Source organism: Chiloscyllium punctatum, chromosome 2, assembly GCF_047496795.1.
Source record: "Chiloscyllium punctatum isolate Juve2018m chromosome 2, sChiPun1.3, whole genome shotgun sequence".
In the NCBI taxonomy this organism is placed as follows: Eukaryota; Metazoa; Chordata; class Chondrichthyes; order Orectolobiformes; family Hemiscylliidae; genus Chiloscyllium; species Chiloscyllium punctatum.
Window position 1 is genome coordinate 148,555,696 of NC_092740.1, and position 20,984 is coordinate 148,576,679.

Consider the following 20,984-nt stretch of genomic DNA (forward strand, 5'->3'; position numbering starts at 1 on the left):
TAGAGTGTGTGTGTGTGTGTAGAGTGTAGAGTAGAGTGTGTGTGTGTGTTAGAGTGTGTGTGTGTGTAGAGTGTGGTGTAGTGTAGAGTGTGTGTGTGTGTGTGTGAGTGTGTGTGTGTGTGTGTGTGTGTGTGTGTGTATAGAGTGTAGAGTGTGTGTGTGTAGAGTGTGAGAGAGTGTGTGTGTGTGTGTATAGAGTGTAGAGTGTGTGTGGTGTAGTGTGTAGAGTGTGTGTGTGTGTGTGTGTAGAGTGTAGAGTGTGTGTGTGTGTAGAGTGTAGAGTGTAGAGTGTGGTGTGTGTGTGTGTGTAGAGTGTAGAGTGTGTGTGTGTGTGTAGAGTGTGTGTGTAGAGTGTAGAGTGTGTGTGTGTGTAGAGTGTAGAGTGTAGAGTGTGTGTGTGTGTGTGTGTGTGTAGAGTGTGTGTGTGTGTAGAGTGTAGAGTGTGTGTGTGTGTAGAGTGTGTGTGTAGAGTGTGTGTTGTGTGTAGAGTGTGTGTGTAGAGTGTGGTGTGTAGAGTGTGTGTGTGAGTGTGTGTGTAGAGTGTGTGTGTGTGTAGAGTGTAGAGTGTGTGTTGTGTGTGTATAGAGTGTAGAGTGTGTGTGTGTGTGTGTGTGTAGAGTGTAGAGTGTAGAGTGTAGAGTGTAGAGTGTAGTGTGTTAGAGTGTGTGTGTAGAGTGTAGAGTGTGTGTAGTGTGTGTGTGTAGAGTGTGTGTGTAGTGTGTAGAGTGTGTGTGTAGAGTGTGTGTGTAGAGTGTGTGTGTAGAGTGTGTGTGTAGAGTGTGTGTGTAGAGTGTGTGTGTAGAGTGTGTGTGTTAGAGTGTGTGTTAGAGTGTTGTGTGTAGAGTGTGTGTGTAGAGTGTGTGTGTAGAGTGTGTGTGTAGAGTGTGTGTGTGTAGAGTGTGTGTGTAGAGTGTGTGTGTAGAGTGTGTGTGTAGAGTGTGTGTGTAGAGTGTGTGTGTAGAGTGTGTGTGTAGAGTGTGTGTGTAGAGTGTGTGTGTAGAGTGTGTGTGTAGAGTGTGTGTGTAGAGTGTGTGTGTAGAGTGTGTGTGTAGAGTGTGTGTGTAGAGTGTGTGTGTAGAGTGTGTGTGTAGAGTGTGTGTGTAGAGTGTGTGTGTAGAGTGTGTGTGTAGAGTGTGTGTGTAGAGTGTGTGTGTAGAGTGTGTGTGTAGAGTGTGTGTGTAGAGTGTGTGTGTAGAGTGTGTGTGTAGAGTGTGTGTGTAGAGTGTGTGTGTAGAGTGTGTGTGTAGAGTGTGTGTGTAGAGTGTGTGTGTAGAGTGTGTGTGTAGAGTGTGTGTGTAGAGTGTGTGTGTAGAGTGTGTGTAGAGTGTGTGTGTAGAGTGTGGTGTGTAGAGTGTGTGTGTAGAGTGTGTGTGTAGAGTGTGGGTGTAGAGTGTGGGTGTAGAGTGTGGGTGTAGAGTGTGTGTAGAGTGTGGGTGTAGAGTGTGGGTGTAGAGTGTGGGTGTAGAGTGTGGGTGTAGAGTGTGGGTGTAGAGTGTGGGTGTAGAGTGTGGGTGTAGAGTGTGGGTGTAGAGTGTGGGTGTAGAGTGTGGGTGTAGAGTGTGGGTGTAGAGTGTGGGTGTAGAGTGTGGGTGTAGAGTGTGGGTGTAGAGTGTGGGTGTAGAGTGTGGGTGTAGTGGGTGTGTGGTGTAGGGTGTGGGTGTAGGGTGTGGGTGTAGAGGTGTGGGTGTAGAGGGTGTGGGTGTAGAGGGTGTGGGTGTAGAGGGTGTGGGTGTAGAGGGTGTGGGTGTGGGTGTGGGTGTGGGTGTGGGTGTGGGTGTGGGTGTGGGTGTGGGTGTGGGTGTGGGTGTGTGAGAGAGAGAGAGAGTAGAGAGAGTGTGTGAGAGTAGAGAGAGTGTGTGAGAGTAGAGAGAGTGTGTGAGAGTAGAGAGAGTGTGTGAGAGTAGAGAGAGTGTGTGAGAGTAGAGAGAGTGTGTGAGAGTAGAGAGAGTGTGTGAGAGTAGAGAGAGTGTGTGAGAGTAGAGAGAGTGTGTGAGAGTAGAGAGAGTGTGTGAGAGTAGAGAGAGTGTGTGAGAGTAGAGAGAGTGTGTGAGAGTAGAGAGAGTGTGTGAGAGTAGAGAGAGTGTGTGAGAGTAGAGAGAGTGTGTGTGTGAGTAGAGAGAGTGTGTGTAGAGCGTATGTGTGAGTAGAGAGTGAGAGAGTAGAGAGTGAGAGAGTAGAGAGTGAGAGAGTAGAGAGTGAGAGAGTAGAGAGTGTGTGAGTAGAGAGTGTGTGAGTAGAGAGTGTGTGAGTAGAGAGTGTGTGAGTAGAGAGTGTGTGAGTAGAGAGTGTGTGAGTAGAGAGTGTGTGAGTAGAGAGTGTGTGAGTAGAGAGTGTGTGAGTAGAGAGTGTGTGAGTAGAGAGTGTGTGAGTAGAGAGTGTGTGAGTAGAGAGTGTGTGAGTAGAGAGTGTGTGAGTAGAGAGTGTGAGTAGAGAGTGTGAGTAGAGAGAGAGAGAGAGAGAGAGAGAGAGTAGAGAGAGAGAGAGAGAGAGAGTGTAGAGGGAGAGAGAGAGAGAGAGAGAGAGAGAGTGTAGAGAGAGAGAGAGAGAGAGAGAGAGTGTAGAGAGAGAGAGAGAGAGTGTAGAGAGAGAGAGAGAGAGAGAGAGAGAGAGAGAGAGAGAGAGAGAGAGAGAGAGAGAGAGAGAGTGTGTGTGTGTGTGTGTGTGTATAGAGAGTGTGTATGTAGAGAATGTGTGTATATATTGCGTGTGTGTGTGTATAGAGAGTGTGAGAGTAGAGAGTGTGAGAGTAGAGAGTGTGAGAGTAGAGAGTGTGAGAGTAGAGAGTGTGAGAGTAGAGAGTGTGAGAGTAGAGAGTGTGAGAGTAGAGAGTGTGAGAGTAGAGAGAGTGAGAGTAGAGAGTGTGAGAGTAGAGAGAGGGTGTGTGTGAGAGTAGAGAGTGTGAGAGTAGAGAGAGGGTGTGTGTGTGAGTAGAGAGGGTGTGTGTGTGAGTAGAGAGGGTGTGTGTGTGAGTAGAGAGGGTGTGTGTGTGAGTAGAGAGGGTGTGTGTGTGAGTAGAGAGGGTGTGTGTGTGAGTAGAGAGGGTGTGTGTGTGAGTAGAGAGGGTGTGTGTGTGAGTAGAGAGGGTGTGTGTGTGAGTAGAGAGGGTGTGTGTGTGAGTAGAGAGGGTGTGTGTGTGAGTAGAGAGGGTGTGTGTGTGAGTAGAGAGAGCGTGTGTGAGTGTGGAACGAGTGTGTGTGTGTGGGTGTGTGAGTAGAGAGCGTGTGTGAGTAGAGAGCGTGTGTGAGTAGAGAGCGTGTGTGAGTAGAGAGCGTGTGTGAGTAGAGAGCGTGTGTGAGTAGAGAGCGTGTGTGAGTAGAGAGCGTGTGTGAGTAGAGAGCGTGTGTGAGTAGAGAGCGTGTGTGAGTAGAGAGCGTGTGTGAGTAGAGAGCGTGTGTGAGTGTGTGGGTGTGTGAGTAGAGAGCGTGTGTGAGTAGAGAGCGTGTGTGAGTAGAGAGCGTGTGAGTGTGTGGAACGAGTGTGTGTGTGTGGGTGTGTGAGTAGAGAGCGTGTGTGAGTGTGGAACGAGTGTGTGTGTGTGGGTGTGTGAGTAGAGAGCGTGTGTGAGTGTGGAACGAGTGTGTGTGTGTGGGTGTGTGAGTAGAGAGTGCGTGCGCGAGTGTGTAGAGTGCGTGCGCGAGTGTGTAGAGTGCGTGCGCGAGTGTGTAGAGTGCGTGCGCGAGTGTGTAGAGTGCGTGCGCGAGTGTGTAGAGTGCGTGCGCGAGTGTGTAGAGTGCGTGCGCGAGTGTGTAGAGTGCGTGCGCGAGTGTGTAGAGTGCGTGCGCGAGTGTGTAGAGTGCGTGCGCGAGTGTGTAGAGTGCGTGCGCGAGTGTGTAGAGTGCGTGCGCGAGTGTGTAGAGTGCGTGCGCGAGTGTGTAGAGTGCGTGCGCGAGTGTGTAGAGTGCGTGCGCGAGTGTGTAGAGTGCGTGCGCGAGTGTGTAGAGTGCGTGCGCGAGTGTGTAGAGTGCGTGCGCGAGTGTGTAGAGTGCGTGCGCGAGTGTGTAGAGTGCGTGCGCGAGTGTGTAGAGTGCGTGCGCGTGTGTAGAGTGCGTGCGCGTGTGTAGAGTGCGTGCGCGTGTGTAGAGTGCGTGCGCGTGTGTAGAGTGCGTGCGCGTGTGTAGAGTGCGTGCGCGTGTGTAGAGTGCGTGCGCGTGTGTAGAGTGCGTGCGCGTGTGTAGAGTGCGTGCGCGTGTGTAGAGTGCGTGCGCGTGTGTAGAGTGCGTGCGCGTGCGCGTGTGTAGAGTGCGTGCGTGTGTGTAGAGTGCGTGTGTGTGTGTAGAGTGCGTGTGTTTGTAGAGTGCGTGTGTTTGTAGAGTGCGTGTAGTGTGTGTGTGTATAGAGAGAGTGTGTGTGTGAGGGGAGAGTGTGAGGAGAGAGAGTGTGAGTGAGGAGAGAGAGAGTGTGAGTGAGGAGAGAGAGAGTGTGAGTGAGTAGAGCGAGTGTGTTTAGAGTGTGTGTGTGTGTAGAGTGTGTGTAGAGAGAGTGTGTGTGTGTAGAGCGAGTGTGTGTAGAACGTGTGTGTAGAGAATGCGTGTAGAGAGTGTGTGTGTGTGTAGAGAGAGTGTGTGTGTGTGTAGAGAGAGTGTGTGTGTGTGTGTAGAGAGAGAGTGTGTGAGTAGAGCAAGTGCGTGTATAGAGAGTGCGTGTAGAGAGAGTGTGTGTGAGTAGAGAGAGAGAGAGAGAGTGTGTGTGAGTAGAGAGAGAGAGAGAGTGTGTGTGAGTAGAGAGAGAGAGAGTGTGTGTGAGTAGTGAGTGTGTAGAGAATGTGTGTAGAGTGCGTGTGTGTGTATATATTGCGTGTGTGTGTTGTGTATGTATATAGTGTGTGTGTGAGTAGAGCGAGTGTGTGTGAGTAGAGCGAGTGTGTGTGAGTAGAGCGAGTGTGTGTGAGTAGAGAGAGTGTGTGTGAGTAGAGAGAGTGTGTGTGAGTAGAGAGAGTGTGTGTGAGTAGAGAGAGTGTGTGTGAGTAGTGAGAGTGTGTGTGAGTAGTGAGAGTGTGTGTGAGTAGTGAGAGTGTGTGTGAGTAGTGAGAGTGTGTGTGTGTAGAGAGATCATGTGTGTGAGTAGAGCAAGTGCGTGTAGAGAGAGTGCGTGTAGAGAGAGTGTGTGAGTAGAGAGAGAGAGAGTGTGTGTGAGTAGAGAGAGAGAGTGTGTGTGTGTAGAGAATGTGTGTAGAGTGCGTGTGTGTGTATATATTGCGTGTGTGTGTTGTGTATGTATATAGTGTGTGTGTGAGTAGAGAGAGAGAGTGTGTGTGTGAGTAGAGAGAGTGTGTGTGAGTAGTGAGAGTGTGTGTGAGTAGAGAGAGTGTGTGAGTAGAGAGAGTGTGAGAGTAGAGAGAGTGTGAGAGTAGAGAGAGTGTGAGAGTAGAGAGAGGGTGTAGAGAGAGGGTGTAGAGAGAGGGTGTAGAGAGAGGGTGTAGAGAGAGGGTGTAGAGAGAGGGTGTAGAGAGAGGGTGTGTGAGTAGAGAGGGTGTGTGAGTAGAGAGGGTGTGTGAGTAGAGAGGGTGTGTGAGTAGAGAGGGTGTGTGAGTAGAGAGGGTGTGTGAGTAGAGAGGGTGTGTGAGTAGAGAGAGTGTGTGTGAGAGTAGAGAGTGTGTGTGAGAGTAGAGGGAGTGTGTGAGAGTAGAGAGAGTGTGTGAGAGTAGAGAGTGTGAGTGAGAGTAGAGAGTGTGTGAGAGTAGAGAGTGTGTGAGAGTAGAGAGAGTGTGTGAGAGTAGAGAGAGAGTGAGAGTAGAGAGAGAGTGAGAGTAGAGAGAGAGTGAGAGTAGAGAGAGTGAGAGTAGAGAGTGTGTATAGAGAGAGTGAGAGTAGAGAGAGTGTGTGAGAGTAGAGAGAGTGTGTGAGAGTAGAGAGAGTGTGTGAGAGTAGAGAGAGTGTGTGAGAGTAGAGAGAGTGTGTGTAGAGAGAGTGTGTGTGTAGAGAGAGTGTGTGTGTAGAGAGAGTGTGTGTAGAGAGAGTGTGTGTAGAGAGTGTGTGTAGAGAGAGTGTGTGTGTAGAGAGAGTGTGTGTGCAGAGAGAGTGAGAGTAGAGAGAGTGTGTGAGAGTAGAGAGAGTGTGTGAGAGTAGAGAGAGTGTGAGAGAGTAGAGAGAGTGTGAGAGAGTAGAGAGAGTGTGAGAGAGTAGAGAGATTGTGTGAGAGTAGAGAGATTGTGTGAGAGTAGAGAGAGTGTGTGAGAGTAGAGAGAGTGTGTGAGAGTAGAGAGAGTGTGTGAGAGTAGAGAGTGTGTGAGAGTAGAGAGTGTGTGAGAGTAGAGAGAGTGTGAGAGTAGAGAGAGTGTGTGAGAGTAGAGAGTGTGAGTGAGAGTAGAGAGTGTGAGTGAGAGTAGAGAGAGTGAGTGAGAGTAGAGAGAGCGTGAGAGTAGAGAGAGTGAGAGTAGAGAGAGAGTGAGAGTAGAGAGAGTGAGAGTAGAGAGTGTGTATAGAGAGAGTGAGAGTAGAGAGAGTGTGTGAGAGTAGAGAGAGTGTGTGAGAGTAGAGAGAGTGTGTGAGAGTAGAGAGAGTGTGTGTAGAGAGAGTGTGTGTGTAGAGAGAGTGTGTGTGTAGAGAGAGTGTGTGTGTAGAGAGAGTGTGTGTGTGTAGAGAGAGTGTGTGTAGAGAGAGTGTGTGTAGAGAGAGTGTGTGTAGAGAGAGTGTGTGTAGAGAGAGTGTGTGTGTAGAGAGAGTGTGTGTGCAGAGAGAGTGAGAGTAGAGAGAGTGTGTGAGAGTAGAGAGAGTGTGTGAGAGTAGAGAGAGTGTGAGAGAGTAGAGAGAGTGTGAGAGAGTAGAGAGATTGTGTGAGAGTAGAGAGATTGTGTGAGAGTAGAGAGAGTGTGTGAGAGTAGAGAGAGTGTGTGAGAGTAGAGAGAGTGTGTGAGAGTAGAGAGTGTGTGAGAGTAGAGAGTGTGTGAGAGTAGAGAGAGTGTGAGAGTAGAGAGAGTGTGAGAGTAGAGAGAGTGTGAGAGTAGAGAGAGTGTGTGAGAGTAGAGAGTGTGAGTGAGAGTAGAGAGTGTGAGTGAGAGTAGAGAGAGTGAGTGAGAGTAGAGAGAGAGCGTGAGAGTAGAGAGAGCGTGAGAGTAGAGAGAGCGTGAGAGTAGAGAGAGTGAGAGTAGAGAGAGTGAGAGTAGAGAGAGTGAGAGTAGAGAGAGTGAGAGTAGAGAGTGTGTATAGAGAGTGTGTGTGGAGAGAGTGTGTGAGAGTAGAGAGAGTGTGTGTAGAGAGTGTGTGTGTAGAGAGAGTGTGTGTAGAGAGAGTGTGTGTAGAGAGAGTGTGTGTAGAGAGAGTGTGTGTAGAGAGAGTGTGTGTAGAGAGAGTGTGTGTAGAGAGAGTGTGTGTGAGTAGAGAGAGAGAGAGTGTGTGAGAGTAGTGAGTGTGTGGAGTGTGTGTGTAGAGAATGTGTGTAGAGTGCGTGTGTGTGTATATATTGCGTGTGTGTGTTGTGTATGTATATAGTGTGTGTGTGTGAGTAGAGAGAGTGTGTGTGAGTAGAGAGAGTGTGTGTGAGTAGTGAGAGTGTGTGTGAGTAGTGAGAGTGTGTGTGAGTAGTGAGAGTGTGTGTGAGTAGTGAGAGTGTGTGTGAGTAGTGAGAGTGTGTGAGAGTAGAGAGTGTGAGAGTAGAGAGGGTGTGTATATAGAGAGAGTGGGCGTGTATATAGAGAGAGTGGGCGTGTATATAGAGAGAGAGGGTGTGCGCGTAGAGAGAGGGAGTGTGTGCGTAGAGAGAGGGTGTGTGAGTAGAGAGAGGGTGTGTGAGTAGAGAGTGTGTGTAGAGAGAGTGTGTGTAGAGAGAGTGTGTGTAGAGAGAGTGTGTGTAGAGAGAGTGTGTGTAGAGAGAGAGTGTGTGTAGAGAGAGAGTGTGTGTAGAGAGAGAGTGTGAGTAGAGAGAGAGAGTGCGTGTGAGAGTCGAGAGAGTGCGTGTGAGAGTCGAGAGAGTGCGTGTGAGAGTCGAGAGAGTGCGTGTGAGAGTCGAGAGAGTGCGTGTGAGAGTCGAGAGAGTGCGTGTGAGAGTCGAGAGAGTGCGTGTGAGAGTCGAGAGAGTGCGTGTGAGAGTCGAGAGAGTGCGTGTGCGAGTCGAGAGAGTGCGTGTGCGAGTCGAGAGAGTGCGTGTGCGCGCAGAGAGTGCGTGTGCGCGCAGAGAGTGCGTGTGCGCGCAGAGAGTGCGTGTGCGCGCAGAGAGTGCGTGTGCGCGCAGAGAGTGCGTGTGCGCGCAGAGAGTGCGTGTGCGCGCAGAGAGTGCGTGTGCGCGCAGAGAGTGCGTGTGCGCGCAGAGAGTGCGTGTGCGCGCAGAGAGTGCGTGTGCGCGCAGAGAGTGCGTGTGCGCGCAGAGAGTGCGTGTGCGCGCAGAGAGTGCGTGTGCGCACAGAGAGTGCGTGTGCGCGCAGAGAGTGCGTGTGTGTACAGAGACAGAGAGAGAGAGAGACAGAGAGAGACAGAGAGACAGAGAAGAGAGAGAGAAGAGAGAGAAGAGAGAGAAGAGAGAGAAGAGAGAGAGAGAGAGAGAGTGTGAGTGTGAGTGTGAGTGTGAGAGTGTGTGAGTGTGTAGAGAGCGTGTGCGTGCGTGCAGAGAGTGTGTGTATGTATATATCTTACTCACACACTCTAGATACATACACACACTCTCTGCACGCATGCACACACACTCTCTATACACACACACACACAAACCCACACTCACTCTATACCCACACACACTCAACACACCCACACACTATATTTATATTACTCACACACACTCGATATAGTGTGTGGGTGTGGGGTGAGTGTGTGTAGAGCGCGAAGAGCGCGCGCGTGTGTGTGTGTGTGCATAGGGTGAGTGTGCGCGTGTGCATAGAGAGCGCGCGTGTGCGTAGAGAGAGCACATGTTTGTGTGGAGTGTTTGGGGGTGTGCGTGGGTGAGTGTGTGTATATATAGAGTGTGCGTAGAGGGGGCGCGCGCGCGCGCCTGTGCATGCGCATAGAGTGAGTGTGCGTGTGTGAAGAGAGAGCACGTGTGTGTGTGTGTGTGTGTGTGTGTGTGTGTGTGTGGGTGTGGAGTGTTTGGGGGTGTTTCTGTGTATATAGAGTGTGTGTGTGTGTGTGTGTGTGTGTGTGAGAGAGAGTGTGCGTGGGGGAGAGAGAGAGAGAGAGTGAGAGAGCGGAGAGAGAGATAGCGCGGAGCGCGAGCGAGCGAGTGTGTGTGGAGAGAGTGAGTGAGTGTGTGCGTGGAGAGAGAGAGAGAGAGAGAGAGGTGTGAGTGTGTGCGTGGAGAGAGTGAGTGAGTGTTTGAGCGAGCGAGCGAGCGTCTGTGGGTAGAGAGAGTGAGTGCGAGCGCGCGCGTGCAGAGTGTGTGTGTGTGTGTGTGTGTGTGTGTGTGTGTGTGTGTGTGTGTGTGTGTGTGTGTGTGTGTGTGTGTGTGTGTGTGTGTGAGAGAGAGAGAGTGTGCGCGGGGGAGAGAGAGAGAGAGAGAGTGAGAGAGCGGAGAGAGAGATAGCGCGGAGCGCGAGCGAGCGAGTGTGTGTGGAGAGAGTGAGTGAGTGTGTGCGTGGAGAGAGAGAGAGAGAGAGAGAGAGAGAGAGAGAGAGGTGTGAGTGTGTGCGTGGAGAGAGTGAGTGAGTGTTTGTAGAGTGAGTGAGTGTTTGTAGAGTGAGTGAGTGAGCGAGCGAGCGTCTGTGGGTAGAGAGAGTGAGTGCGAGCGCGCGCGTGCAGTGTGTGTGTGTGTGTGTGTGTGTGTGTGTGTGTGTGTGTGTGTGTGTGTGTGTGTGTGTGTGTGTGTGTGTGTGTGTGTGTGTGTGTGTGTGTGTGTGTGTGTGTGTGTGTGTCTGTATGTGTGGAGCGCGCGGGGAGTGTGCGCGCGCGGGGAGTGTGCGCGCGCGGGGAGTGTGCGCGCGCGGGGAGTGTGCGCGCGCGGGGAGTGTGCGCGCGCGGGGAGTGTGCGCGCGCGGGGAGTGTGCGCGCGCGGGGAGGTGTGAGAGAGAGTGGAGTGCGCGCGCGCGTGTGTGGAGTGCGCGTGGCGAGTGAGGGCGTGCAGCGTGCACGCTAAGTGCGTGCGGCGTGGGTGGGGTGTAGTGTGGGTGGAGTGTGCGCATGTGTGGAGCATGCGTGGCACGGCGTGGGTGGGGCGGTGTGGAGTGCGGGTTGTAGGGTGGTGTGTGGGGTTTGGTGTGCGAAGTGTGCGGGTGTGGGTGAGTGTGTGGGCATATGCGTGTGGGCGGAGGGCGGGGCGGGGTGGAGTGTGCGCTTGAGTGCGCGTTGGGTGCATGGTTGTGTATGTGTGTGTGTGTTTTTTTACAATGGCTTAAGAGTTTGGTCTAGTACAGTTGCACATTGATAGTTCAAAACTATTTATCTGTACTTACAAATTGTAATAAACAATCCTTCTTGTTAGGTACAGAAACTTGGCAGTGCTCTTTCTCAACCTGACAGGACAGTGCAGTGAATTAAATATCTGATCCTCACACCTCTGGAGCGCAGGTTCAGATAAAACCAGACATTTGCAACAGGGTATAAAAAGTGCGTTTCTTCAGTGGTTGCACTGACACAAAGATTGTTTCACCTTGAAATGCCTTTTCAAAATTCAACAAGAGCAGAGGAAATTATATCTTTTTGTACACGGAGCAATGCAACTTTCTACTCAGCCTGCATTTGACCAGAGAGACGAAGGTAAATAGAAGACTACTTCCTTTACCAGATCGGTGAAAGTTATCAGAACATGTGGTTAAGATCCCCTGCTAATTGTCAGAAATCATCTTGTGGTTTTTAGTTTGCAAGCTCCTTGTATGGGATGAAAATGCCCTCAAAAAAATACACAATATGTTCATTAACTTCTGCAATCCCATTTTTTTTGAAAAGCCACTTGACGTTACATTATCTGAACAAAACATTTCCATTCGGATTGTCGATTGCTACTTCTCTCCAGCTGGTGCATTGCAATTTTCAAACAGTATTTGAAAAGCAGGCTTGTTGTTGTTGAATGTACCAAAAATTGAATAGAATTTACAGAATAATTAAACTGAATTTATATCACTTCACAAAACAGGAGGTTAAGAAAGTTAATATATATTATTGTGAGCTAAAATAGCTAGCAACTCTTCTTTGTTCTGCATTTTTACACCACACAGCCAACTTGTTAGTCCACTTCTCAAATTCAAGCTCCCTTTGTAATTGCAATTAACCTGTTCAAAGAGGTTATTACACATCTCTGGAGCAGGGGGTTCTTGAACCTGGGACTTTCGGTAGAGTTGCTCCCAGTGTGTGCAAGAGATCTTTCAAAGGAAGAAAACAACAAGACTATTTGACACAATTCTACGATGGATGACAGACAGGGTGAAGATCAAAAACCCCATGTTGATGAGCAGCTCCAATACTCCACCAGGCTACTATAATCTGACATCATGTCCTTGAACCACATAAGGACAGATAGGAAGGCAGACTTATAACCTTTCCTTCTCCTTCCATGCTCCCTGACCCACTGTACCTTTCCAGCTCCACATTTCAATTGAGGAAAACATTTTTGGTTTAAAAGGAATCCTATGCGCAAATATCGGGTGCAGATCTTTCAGACCAAGTACTGTGCAACCAAACACAAAACCCAAATTTGCCAAAGTCCCCAATTTCATAACAACATATTGAAGGATTCTTTTGGACCCAAAATGCCAAAGACCTTGGGAGTTTGAACAAGGCAGCTGCATAACACCCATCTTCACCTTCAAAAACCATACTCCTTTGCCAGCCAATATCACTGTGATTATAGAGCCACTGACTGTCTGATGGACTTCAAGAGAATTCAGTTTCCTTACTTTGGGGTATGTATCAATACAACACTAGTTAAAAGCCTTCTGAACAACAGCTTGAGCACAAAGTATTTTGGGAAACCAATGTTATTCCTCTCCTATCAACTTTCCATTGGATGAATCACTTGCACACTTCAGATTCTGAGCTGGAAACTTGATGCTGAAGAATAACCTGGAGTCATAGAGATGTATAGCATGGAAACAGACCCTTCGGTCCATCTCGTCCCAACCCAATCTAATCCCACCTGCCAGCACCCAGCCCATATCCCTCCAAACCCTTCCTATTTATAAACCCATCCAGGTGCTTTTTAAAATGTTGTAATTGTACCAGCCTCCACCACTTCCTCTGGCAACTCATTCCATACACGCACCACCCTCTGTGTGAAAACATTTCCCCCAAAAGGTCTTTTATATCTTTCCCCTCTCACCCTAAACCTGTGCCCTCTAGTTCTGGACTCCCTGTCCTCAGGGAAAAGACCTTCTCTATTTATCCTATCCGTGCCCCTCATGATTTTATAAACCTCTAATTGCACAAACAATCAATTTCAGATTTTGTTGCTCGGTGACTTACTGGTATAGGCTGTTGGACCAAGTTGTCTGTTTCTATGCTGTAAGTCCTGCTTAGTTAACTAAACCAGCTGAAATAGCAAGAAACTAAGTTAATAGTTAAACTTCAGGAAAGTCCGAGCAAGGATGACCTCACCAGCTTCTACTGTCTCATTCTGAAGCACAGCAGTCTGTCCAAGAATTTTCCATTGACAGAACAAACAACTCCTGCATTGTAATATGTCGTTGTATGAAAGAACTTCAAAAAAGCAAGAAACATATCTTACCTTGTCATATTCCCCATTCCTTATTGTTTTCTCAGGTTTGCTTTGCTTTAATGGGCTTTTGACTTCTAACACCTGTTATAACAGAGGCGTAAAGACTTCAGCTACAAATCTCCTCAGGGCTCCTCACTTCTGGCTGTGCTCAGAGGCAGTTAAAAAAAAATGGCTATTGTTTATCAGAAAGTACTAGCCTTAAGATTTCTTCTCGTCACCACTCACTTCCACAATTTCCCCATTCCCAACCATACATGTTCTCTTTTAGTCAATATATTTTATCACCAAAGCCATGGACTTTTCCATATCTCCAACTGTACTGTCACCATGACCCTTTTATCACTTGCCCAGCTATGGGGCACATCATTTTAAAAGTTTTTCTCTTCATGCTGCTCAATTATAAACCAACAAGGACGTTTAGGCCAAAGTGAGTATTGCAGATGCTGGAGATCAGAGTCAAGATTAGAGTGGTGCTGGAAAAGCACAGCAGGTCAGGCAGCATCTAAGATGATGTTGGAAAAATCAATGTTTCCAGCAAAAGCCCCTCATCAGGATTCCTGACGAAGGGCTTTTGCCAGGAACGTCGATTTTCCTGCTCCTCGGATGTTGCTTGACCAGTTGTGCTGTTCCAACACCACACTCATCTCAACAATGAAGATTGTCGAGTTTCAACGTAAATTTATACATAGTGATTTGATTGGAATTGCCACCAAACTCTGCAGTTAGAAAGTCAAACCTTTAATGTTTAACAGTTGCTGGAGCAAGTTCCCACACTTTGTTAGCAATATCCATCAATTCATACAGTTGAGTCAAGATTTTGAGAAGAAACGTTAATTTACCCAGAAGCCTTTTTCTGTGCTTCCTGAACAGACTTGCATTTTAAAGATGGGATGTGATACAGTGCAGTAAGTTTGTTCAACTCCACCCTTCACTCACTTCTGATGAAGATGTAGGAAATGCATTGTGAAGATTCAGTCCTGCCCAGAAATGTTGCCCATTATGAGGAAGATCATGAATTGGGATTTTAAAATTTTGTTTTTAATTTGTGATTGAAATATTAGCTAACAGGGATCTGTAATTTGCATCACATCTTTTAAGGTTTACTTCATTTGTACAAATAATTGCCGAAATAAATAATACTTTGCTAAAGGTGAAAAAACGTGCTGATTCGCGATTCCCCGACAGTGTAGAGACAGGCCCTTTGGCCCAACAAGTCCACGCGACCCTCCGAAGAGTAACCCACCCAGACCCATTTCCCTCTGACTTATGCACCTAACACTACGGGCAATTTAGCATGGCCAATTCACCCGACCTACACATCTTTGGACAGTGGGAGGAAACCAGAGCACCCGGAGGAAACCCACGCAGACACTGGAGAACGTCAGTCGCCCAAGGCTGGAATCGAATCTGGGTCCCTGGCACTGTGGGGCAGCAGTGCGAACCACTGAGCCACCATGCTGCCCCCTGTTCTCTCTCCTTTAGTTACTTATGTGGCTATGCATATGGGGCACACTGATTGGTCCTATCTGTACATCATGGATCAAACAACATACAATTTCATCTGAGTGCCACTATCACTCATTGAAGATGAGATCATTGAATCATACAAGGTCAAAAGCCTAATATTTCTTCACATTGAATTTTAAGCTTGGTTTCTGAAACGTTTACCCTGGAAGAAAAAGTAACACTGCGCTATCACTCTTGAGCACAAAAGTGAAATGGGCATCGTTTACCCGAACCAAACCCTTTACTATTTAGAACTTCACTTAAATACAGCTTGCAACACCACCCTCAAAATTAAAAAATAAAAGCAAATTACTGCGGATGCTGGAACCTGAAACCAAAAAGAGAAAATGCTGGAAAATCTCAGCAGGTCTGGCAGCATCTATAAGGAGAGAAAAGAGCTGACGTTTCGAGTCTAACTGACCCTTTGTCAAAGCTCTGACAAAGGGTCAGTTAGACTCGAAACGTCAGCTCTTTTCTCTCCTTACAGATGCTGCCAGACCTGCTGAGATTTTCCAGCATTTTCTCTTTTGGCATCCTCAAAATTTATCTCTGCATAGGAGTGTTCACATTATAAGATGAAAATGGAAGGGAAAACAAATTGAAGCTTGAATTTGTTGCAGAAAATACTAGGGCTATCTATATTTGATAACATTCAGCTCAGTGGTAATAAAAGGTATTTTGTGCTTCTGTTAAGAATATATAATAGTGACAGTACTTTAGTGTTAATGAGAATCTGTACAGAGTGAGGGCAAAGAGGGGACTAAAATGATCAAGCATAGGGAGAATCTACAACCTTCAACATGGATGTTAACACAACATTCCCAACGGATAATTCAAAAACAATAATCAGAGGAACAACTTGGTATTTAAAAAAAAATGGATGGGTCAAAACCACAAGGTTATCAAAGTTGAAAGTTCAAGACGACAGATTGTTATACAGGTTTGAGAATAATTTCTAAAAGCAAAGACAACTTGGTGTTTTCTGTAATTAGCTTTGAAGCAAGGTAACAGTTGTAAAAGAAAGATTCTTCCCTGAAGTCCCATTTTTAATACCAATAGATGTAACAAAATAATTACACTTCATGAACCCTTGCCTTGAATTTCACAAGCTGTGCAGTTTGATTTTATATTCTTCCTGATTTGTATCCAATGTACTAAACAGAATATTTCATTCCCAAATGAAGCACAGAATATTGGTCCACTTCCAGAAGATAGCTTTTGAGCACTCAAAAGGAAACACAATTTTAGATAAAAACCAGTCGCCTAAACATTCACAGCAACACAGTACTAAGGAGGCCATTCCTTTTACAAAAAAAGACATGCCTAACTGAATTGCGTTAATATGGAATATAATTACATCGATACAAACAGCGAGTCATCTCACTGCAATTTAAAATCAAATGTGAAATGTGAAAGAATGTGGGACACTTGATGACCTAAATGAGATATTGCTCACTCCTGTACACCAGAAGGTGTTCTGCTCGCCACCATCTTGTTCTGACCAAGGGAAGAAAGGAGACCAGAAATGTTTTTGTAAGGAAGAAGAAAAATAACTGCAGCATAAATTGGTAACAATTGGAGAACAGACTGAAGTGGCCGAGCAAGCCACTGAGGTACGACAATTGCTGGAAACTCTCAAAAATAAAACCAGATGAATCACCTGGCACCAGAAATGACAATGACAATTAGTCCATTTGACCATACAAAGTCATCCTTACTCACATCTTGTGCTAGAGCCAAAATTGGGAGAGCTGCCTCACAGATTAGTCATCTACAGTCTGACATAGTCATACACTCAGAATTGCACATTAGAGACAGACAATGTCCGACGCATCTGGAGATTGTGACGGTGATGTCCTGTTCCATCAGCAGGACAGACCCAGCAGAGGTGGTGGCACAGTGGGATACAGTCAGGAGGGAATTACCCTGGAGTCTTCAACAATGGCCCTGGATACCATGAAGTCTCATGGTATCAGGTCCAACGTGGGCAAAGAAACCTCCTATTAATTACCACGTACTGTGTTTGCTTGGCTAATAACCCTGCCATTCTCGGGGCTGAATAGCACTTGGAGGAAACATGGAGGGTGGCAAGGATGCAGAATGCACTCTGGGGGATTTCAATGTCCACTACCAAGAGTGGCTCTGCAGCAGCACTACTGCTAGCTGGTCGGATCCTAAAGGACAAGGATGCTAGACTGGGTCTGCGGCAGATGGAGGGGGAATCAACAAGAGGGAAAAAAAGATACTTGACCTGATCTTTACCAATCCGTCAGCTACAGATGCTCACGACAGCATCAGAAAGAAAGAGTTTGCCCAGCCAACAGTCCTTGTTAAGATGGAGTCTTATCTTCACATTGAGAACACCCTCCATCTCTCTACACCATATTAATTGGGAAAGAGTTTGAATTGATTAAATAATAAGATTGCATATCCTTGGAGGTGCTGTGGACTTTCAGCAGCATTATCATCGCCCAACATCATCTGCAACCTCATGGCCCAGAATATCCCCTACGTTACCATTAAGTGATCAGCCCTGGTTTAAATAAAGACTGCAGGAGGGTATGCCAGGAGCAGCACCAGTCCATACCCAACAATGAGAAGTTAACCTGCTGAGGCTACAAACCTGCACACCAAACAGCGTAAGGTGCAAGTGATAGACAGGAGACCAGCATTTTCACAACCAATGGATCAGATCGAAACCCTATAGTATTGCCACACATAGTCATGGATAATTGAACTACTCACTGAATGAGGAGGGTCCACAAACCTCCCCATTGAGAGGGAACCAGCACATTATTGCCGAGGATAATGCTCAACCATTTGCAACACACCACAGTGAGAAGAGGATAACCCATTTTGGCTTCCTCTAGTGGCTCCTCGCATCACAGATGCCAGTCTTCAGCTAATTCAGTTCATTCCACTTGATATCAAGCAACGGTTGGAGGCACTGGATACTGCAAAAAGCCCTGGACCCTAACAACATTCCGACAGTAATAATAAAGACATGTGCTCCAGAACTTGCTGCTCCCGCAGCCAAGCTATACCAGAACCATCATCACACTGGCATCTATCCAGCAATATAGACAATCGCCCAGGTACGTCCCATACACAAAAAGCAGGACAAACCAAATCCAGGCAACTATTGGCTCATCAGTCCACTCTTGATCGTCAATACAATGGTGGAAGGGTCATCAATACTGCGATCAGGAAGCACCTGGAACCCCTTTTCTAGAATAAAAAAGATAAACTAGGGGACTGTGTGCATGATTTCACCTATTTTTAGAGCTTCATTCATTGGATGTTGGCATCACTGGCTGGGCCAGCATTTATTGTCCACTCATCATTAAAGATGTCTCCCATCCTGGAAATGCTCTCTGTCAGTCAGAAGATACAGAAGTTTCAACATACCACGTGCCAACAGGTTCAGGAACAGCTTCTTCCCCGCTATTAGACTGCTGAATGGACCTTACTAACTTCAAATAATGTTGACCATGACACACTTCCTGTGTGGCCATAACCTTGTATACCTCACTCTGTCTAAGCACCATGTGATCAGTTTGTCCTAGTCTGCTATGATCTGTCTGTACTGCTCACAAAACAAAAGCTTTCACTGTCCTTAGGTACATGTGACTACAATAAATCAAATCAAATCACCCCGGTTGCCCTTAAGAAAGTGAGCTGCCTTCTTGAGCTGCTGCAGTCAGTGTGGAGTAAGGACACTGCTAGAGAGAGAGAGAGAGAGAGAGAGAGAGAGAGAGAGAGAGAGAGTGTGTATGTGTGTGTGTATATAGAGAGAGAGTGAGAGAGAGAGAGAGAGAGAGAGAGAGTGAGAGAGAGAGATTCAAGCTTTTGACCCAGTGACTGTGAAAGATTAGATTAGATTAGATTAGATTAGATTACTTACAGTGTGGAAACAGGCCCTTCGGCCCAACAAGTCCACACCGCCCCGCCGAAGCGTAACCCACCCATACCCCTACATCTACATTTACCCCTTACCTAACACTATGGGCAATTTAGCATGGCCAATTCACCTGGCGATGTATTTGCCAGTCAGATGGTGGTATTCCCATGTGTCCATTTCCTTCTAAGCAATAATAATTGTGGGTTCGGAAGGTGTGAAAGACTGCATTGGTGAATTTCTACAGTGTATCTGCAGTGCAGGCGACTGACTGTGTGGAGTTTGCACATTCTCCCCGTGTCTGCGTGGGTTTCCTCCGGGTGCTCCGGTTTCCTCCCATAACCTGCCCACCATCTACAATGAACAAGTCAGGTGTGTGATGGAATGCCTCCCTCTTGTCTAAATGAGTGCAGCTCCAACAGCACTCCAGAAGATAAATTCCGGTCAAACAGCTAGCTTGATTGGCACCCCAACCACAAGCATTCAGTCACTCCACCTTCCAAGTTCAGAATTAGTTGTGTGTATAATTACTTCGTGTGGAAACAGGCCCTTCAGCCCAACAAGTCCACACTGACTCGCCGAAGCGCAACCCACCCAGACCCCATTCCCCAACATTTACCCCTTCACTTAACACTACGGGCAATTTAGCATGGCCAATTCACCTAACCCGCACATTTTTGGACTGTGGGAGGAAACCGGAGCACCCGGAGGAAACCCACGCAGACACGGGGAGAACGTGCAAACTCCACAGAGTCAGTCGCCTGAGGCGGGAATTGAACCCGGGTCTCTGGCGCTGTGAGGCAGCAGTGCTAACCACTGTGTCACCGTGCCGCCCACATATTACATGGCAGCCAAACCCTGGATATTGTGCAGGTCTTGCTACATTTGGACATGGCCTGCTTCAGTATCTGAGGAACAGCAAATGGTGCTGAACATGGAAAATAGGATCAGAACATTCAGCCCTTTGAGCCTTTTCCACTATTCACAATGATCATGGCTGATCACCTAATTCAATATCCTGTTCCTTCTTCTCCCCCCATATCCTTTGATTCCTTGAGCCCCAACTCCTCCTTGACTGCTTTCTGTGGTAACAAACGCCATACGTTTACATCTCTCTCGGTGAAAACATTTCTCCTCAGCTTAGTCCTATATAGTTTATTATATAGCCCTAGGTTATGAACCATAGCCTCGGCTCGCCGGTAACCGAAAATGTGTCTGGTCCTTTTCGAAGTTTAAATGGTTTCTCAGAGACTCCCCCCTTCATTCTTCTCACAGTGTTGCTGAACAAAGAGACCTTGGAGTGCAGGTTCATAGCTCCTTGAAAGGGGAGTCGCAGGTAGATAGGATAGTGAAGGCGGCGTTTGGTATGCTTTCCTTTATTGGTCAGAGTTTTGAGTACAGGAGTTAGGAGATCATGTTATGGCTGTACAGGATATTGGTTCGGCCACTGTTGGAATATTGCGTGCAATTCTGGTCTCTTTCCTATCGGAAAGACGTTGTGAAACTTGAAAGGGTTCAGAAAAGATTTACAAGGATGTTGCCAGAGTTGGAGGATTTGAGCTATCGGGAGAGGCTGAACAGGCTCGGGCTGTCTTCCCTGGAGCGTCGGAGGCTGAGGGGTGACTTTAGAGGTTTATGAAATCATGAGGGGCATAGATAGGGTCAATAGACAAAGTCTTTTCCCTGGAGTGGGGGAGTCCCGAACTAGAGGGCATAGGTTTAGGGCGAGAGGGGAAAGATATAAAAGAGACTTATGGGGGAAATGTTTTCACCCAGAGGGTGGTACATGTATAGAATGAGCTGCCAGAGGAAGTGGTGGAGGCTGGTACAATTGCAACATTTAAGAGGCATCTGGATGGGTATATAAATAGGAAGGGTTTGGAGGGATATGGGCCAGGTGCTGGCAGGTGGGACAAGATTGGGTTGGGATATCTGGTTGGCCTGGACGGGTTGGACCGAAGGGTCTGTTTCCATGCTGTACATCTCTATGGCTCTAAGACATCCCTATTCAGGTACTGAAACTCACTTGCTAGGAAGCCACAATTCTCCTGCTCTGTCTGCAATGCTTACTTTCAGTGACTGTGTGTGAGGACACCTTGGTCTTATTGGATTACATTCCCCTCTCGATTTATAGCCAGTTAATAATGTGCCTTCCTGATCTTCCTCCCAAAGTGGATAGCCTCACATTGTACTGCAGCTGCTATGGATCTGCACAAGGAGTTTGCAGAAACCACACAAACAATTCTGTATTCTCCTCACTCTCCTGCCAAGCTTTGTGTCATCTGTAAACATTACATTGATTTCCTCAATCTAAATCTTGACTACATATTATGAGTAGCTGGTGTCCTGGCATTGATCCCTGCGATACCCATCTAGTCACTTGCATGCCATTCTGAAAAATGCCCATCTAATCCTTTTCTTTGTTTCCGGTCTTTTAACCAATTTGCTATTCATTTCAATAGACACTGCCCCTAATCCCATGTTCTTTAATTTTACACATTGATGAGTTTATTAGTACTTTGTGGAAAGCCTTCTGAAAGTCCAAATAATCAGGTCCACTCGTTGCCCATCAACTGCCATCAAGTTACATACATCCTTGAAGAATTCCAGTCAATTTGTCAGGGATGAGGTCCCTTTTGAAAATTCATGCTGTCTCTGTCTGATTTGCCTCTCTTTTCCAAGTGCACAGCTATGAAATCTTGCATAATGAACATTTTCCCCATAACCAGCATCAGGCTGACTGGTCTAAAATTCCTCTTTGCCCCCATTTTAAATAGAGGAGTTTCTTCTGAATTGTAGGAATGATTCCAAGTCGATAGAATCTTGGAAGATGACCAATGCATCCACAATGTCGAGGGCAACTTCCTGAAGTACTGTAGGATGTAGATCATCAGACCCCAGGGGTTTACCTGCCTTCAATCACATCAATTTCCCCAATACCAGTTCCCTTCTAATACGGATTTTCTTCAGTTGCTCCCTCTCACTAGGCAATGCTCCCCAATATTGCTGGTAC

At 47.2% G+C, this 20,984-nt stretch overlaps 1 protein-coding gene across 2 annotated transcripts in view; it reads right to left on the bottom strand.

Moving 5' to 3' along the window:
• Nucleotides 1-20,984, bottom strand: part of mllt3 (MLLT3 super elongation complex subunit) — a 175,659-nt gene that overhangs the window by 32,248 nt on the left and 122,427 nt on the right. Inside the window, exon 9 of one of the 2 annotated variants that reach the window (XM_072590198.1) lies at nt 12,577-12,648. The exons of the other annotated variant lie outside the window; for it this stretch is intronic. Coding sequence (XP_072446299.1) covers nt 12,577-12,648 — 72 coding nt within the window. The remainder of the gene's footprint in view (nt 1-12,576; nt 12,649-20,984) is intronic. 2 annotated transcript variants of the gene reach the window in all.